This window comes from Haliaeetus leucocephalus, unplaced genomic scaffold, assembly GCF_000737465.1.
Source record: "Haliaeetus leucocephalus isolate CR32 unplaced genomic scaffold, Haliaeetus_leucocephalus-4.0 Scaffold487, whole genome shotgun sequence".
NCBI classification, from domain to species: domain Eukaryota; kingdom Metazoa; phylum Chordata; class Aves; order Accipitriformes; family Accipitridae; genus Haliaeetus; species Haliaeetus leucocephalus.
Genome location: NW_010972923.1, coordinates 13,677 through 15,611, shown reverse-complemented (window position 1 = coordinate 15,611; position 1,935 = coordinate 13,677). Strand labels below are relative to the sequence as shown.

General features: G+C 59.2%; 1 protein-coding gene across 1 annotated transcript in view; it reads left to right on the top strand.

Annotated features, from left to right (window-relative positions):
* Positions 1-28: 28 nt before the first annotated feature.
* The window catches only part of LOC104836866 (syntaxin-1B-like), a gene marked incomplete at its 5' end in the record, with an annotated part of 3,605 nt that continues 1,698 nt past the window's right edge, over positions 29-1,935 (top strand). Inside the window, 5 exons of the mRNA XM_010575620.1 lie at positions 29-106; positions 228-315; positions 420-493; positions 852-989; positions 1,669-1,779. Of these exons, the coding sequence (XP_010573922.1) occupies positions 29-106; positions 228-315; positions 420-493; positions 852-989; positions 1,669-1,779 (489 nt within the window). The remainder of the gene's footprint in view (positions 107-227; positions 316-419; positions 494-851; positions 990-1,668; positions 1,780-1,935) is intronic.

Sequence of the window (1,935 nt, the reverse complement as noted above, 5' to 3'; positions counted from 1 at the left end):
GGAAGGAGATGTCACGCCGTTTTCTCCTGCAGCCATCGAGCAGAGCATCGAGCAGGAGGAAGGTCTGAACCGCTCCTCGGCCGACTTACGCATCCGGAAAACGCAGGTATCCCTCCTCCTCCTCTTCCTCCTCCTCCTTCTTCTTGGTGGCCACCGGCGCGAGGTCCCCCGCCCACGCCGTGTCCATCCCCACGTCCCCCCCCCAGCACTCGACGCTGTCCCGCAAGTTCGTGGAGGTGATGACGGAGTACAACGCCACCCAGTCCAAGTACCGCGACCGGTGCAAGGACAGGATCCAGAGACAGCTGGAGATCAGTAGGTCGTGGCAACCGGCGAGGGCGGGGCAGAGAAAACGCCGGAATTGGGGTTTTGGGCGGGGGGGGGTGGGGTGTCACCTGTCACCGCCCCTCTTTCCGCAGCCGGCCGGACCACCACCAACGAGGAGCTGGAGGACATGCTGGAGAGCGGGAAGTTGGCCATCTTCACGGATGACGTAAGTGAGGTCTCTCTGCCCCCGCGGTCAAGAACCCTTGGAGGCCCCCCCGGCGCCCAATGGGGCGCCTAGAACCCAACGAAGCCGGAGCAGGGGCTAATGAGACGCCCCAACCGGCTTTTGCGTCACTTGAAAACCAGCAGGTGCCCTGGAGCCCCTCGGGGCTTTTTGAGGGACCTGGGTGCCCATTGGGTCACCCGGAACCCGTTAGGTCACCTAGAACCCAAGGAGATGCCCCGAATCGTTGCATGACCTAGAAACCGTGAGGTTGCCTATGACCCGCTGGGGTACTTTGGATCATCTCGAGCCCGAGGACCCCCACCCGACGTTCCCACCCAACTCCCCTCTCTCCCACCAGATCAAAATGGACTCGCAGATGACCAAACAGGCCCTGAACGAGATCGAGACGCGACACAACGAGATCATAAAGCTGGAAACGAGCATCCGGGAGCTGCACGACATGTTTGTGGACATGGCGATGCTGGTGGAGAGCCAGGTAGGGGCGGGCGAGGGACGGAGGGAGGGCTCGGACTCTTCCCGCGTTGGGGTTGAAGACCTGCACAAAGCCCCCAGCGAGGTACCGGATCCCGTGGATCCCTCCCTCCCACTGAGAAACAACATTTGAGAGATCGTTGGATCTTCCAGAGCCTGTTGAAACTTCCAGAGCTCACGGGATCATCCAGAACCCATGATCAAAAGCTCTCAAGCCCGCCAAGAGACCATTGGGTCACCTAGAACCCACCTAACCCTATATTTAGTGTGTATTGGCTCACCTGGATGCCCTCAAAAACTCTTGAGCCCACCTAGAGTCACCCAAAACCCACCAAACCCCATATTTAGTGTTCATTGGCCTGCCTGGGCACCATCAGAAACTCTTGAGCCCACCAAGGGTCACCTAGAACCCACCAAACCCCATATTTAGTGTTCATTGCCCTGCCTGGGCGCCATCAGAAACTCTTGATCCCACCAAGGGTCACCTAGAACCCACCAAAAGCCATCATTAGGGCTTGTTGGCTCACCTCGATGCCATCGAAAGCTCTTGAGCCCACCAAGACACCGTTGAACCACCTAGAACCGATCGAGCCCCCATCCTAGGTGCCGGGGTGGGTGCCCTGGGGTGCCAGCCCCACCCCAAAGATGGGACACGCGGCTCAGGGTCCGGTTCTGCCTCTCAGGGCGAGATGATCGACCGCATCGAGTACAACGTGGAACACTCGGTCGACTACGTGGAACGAGCCGTGTCGGACACCAAAAAAGCCGTAAAGTACCAGAGCAAAGCCCGGAGGGTGAGTGATGGGGTGGGGCAGGAGGGCGGGGCGGGAGCCCGGATATCTGGGTCCTCAACGCGAGGGGGTTTCTCCTGCTCCGTAACGTTCCTCTCTTCTCTCCTTTCTCCTCCCCGTGCTGCCCGGATGTCATTTATTTTAATTTTTTTTTTTTTT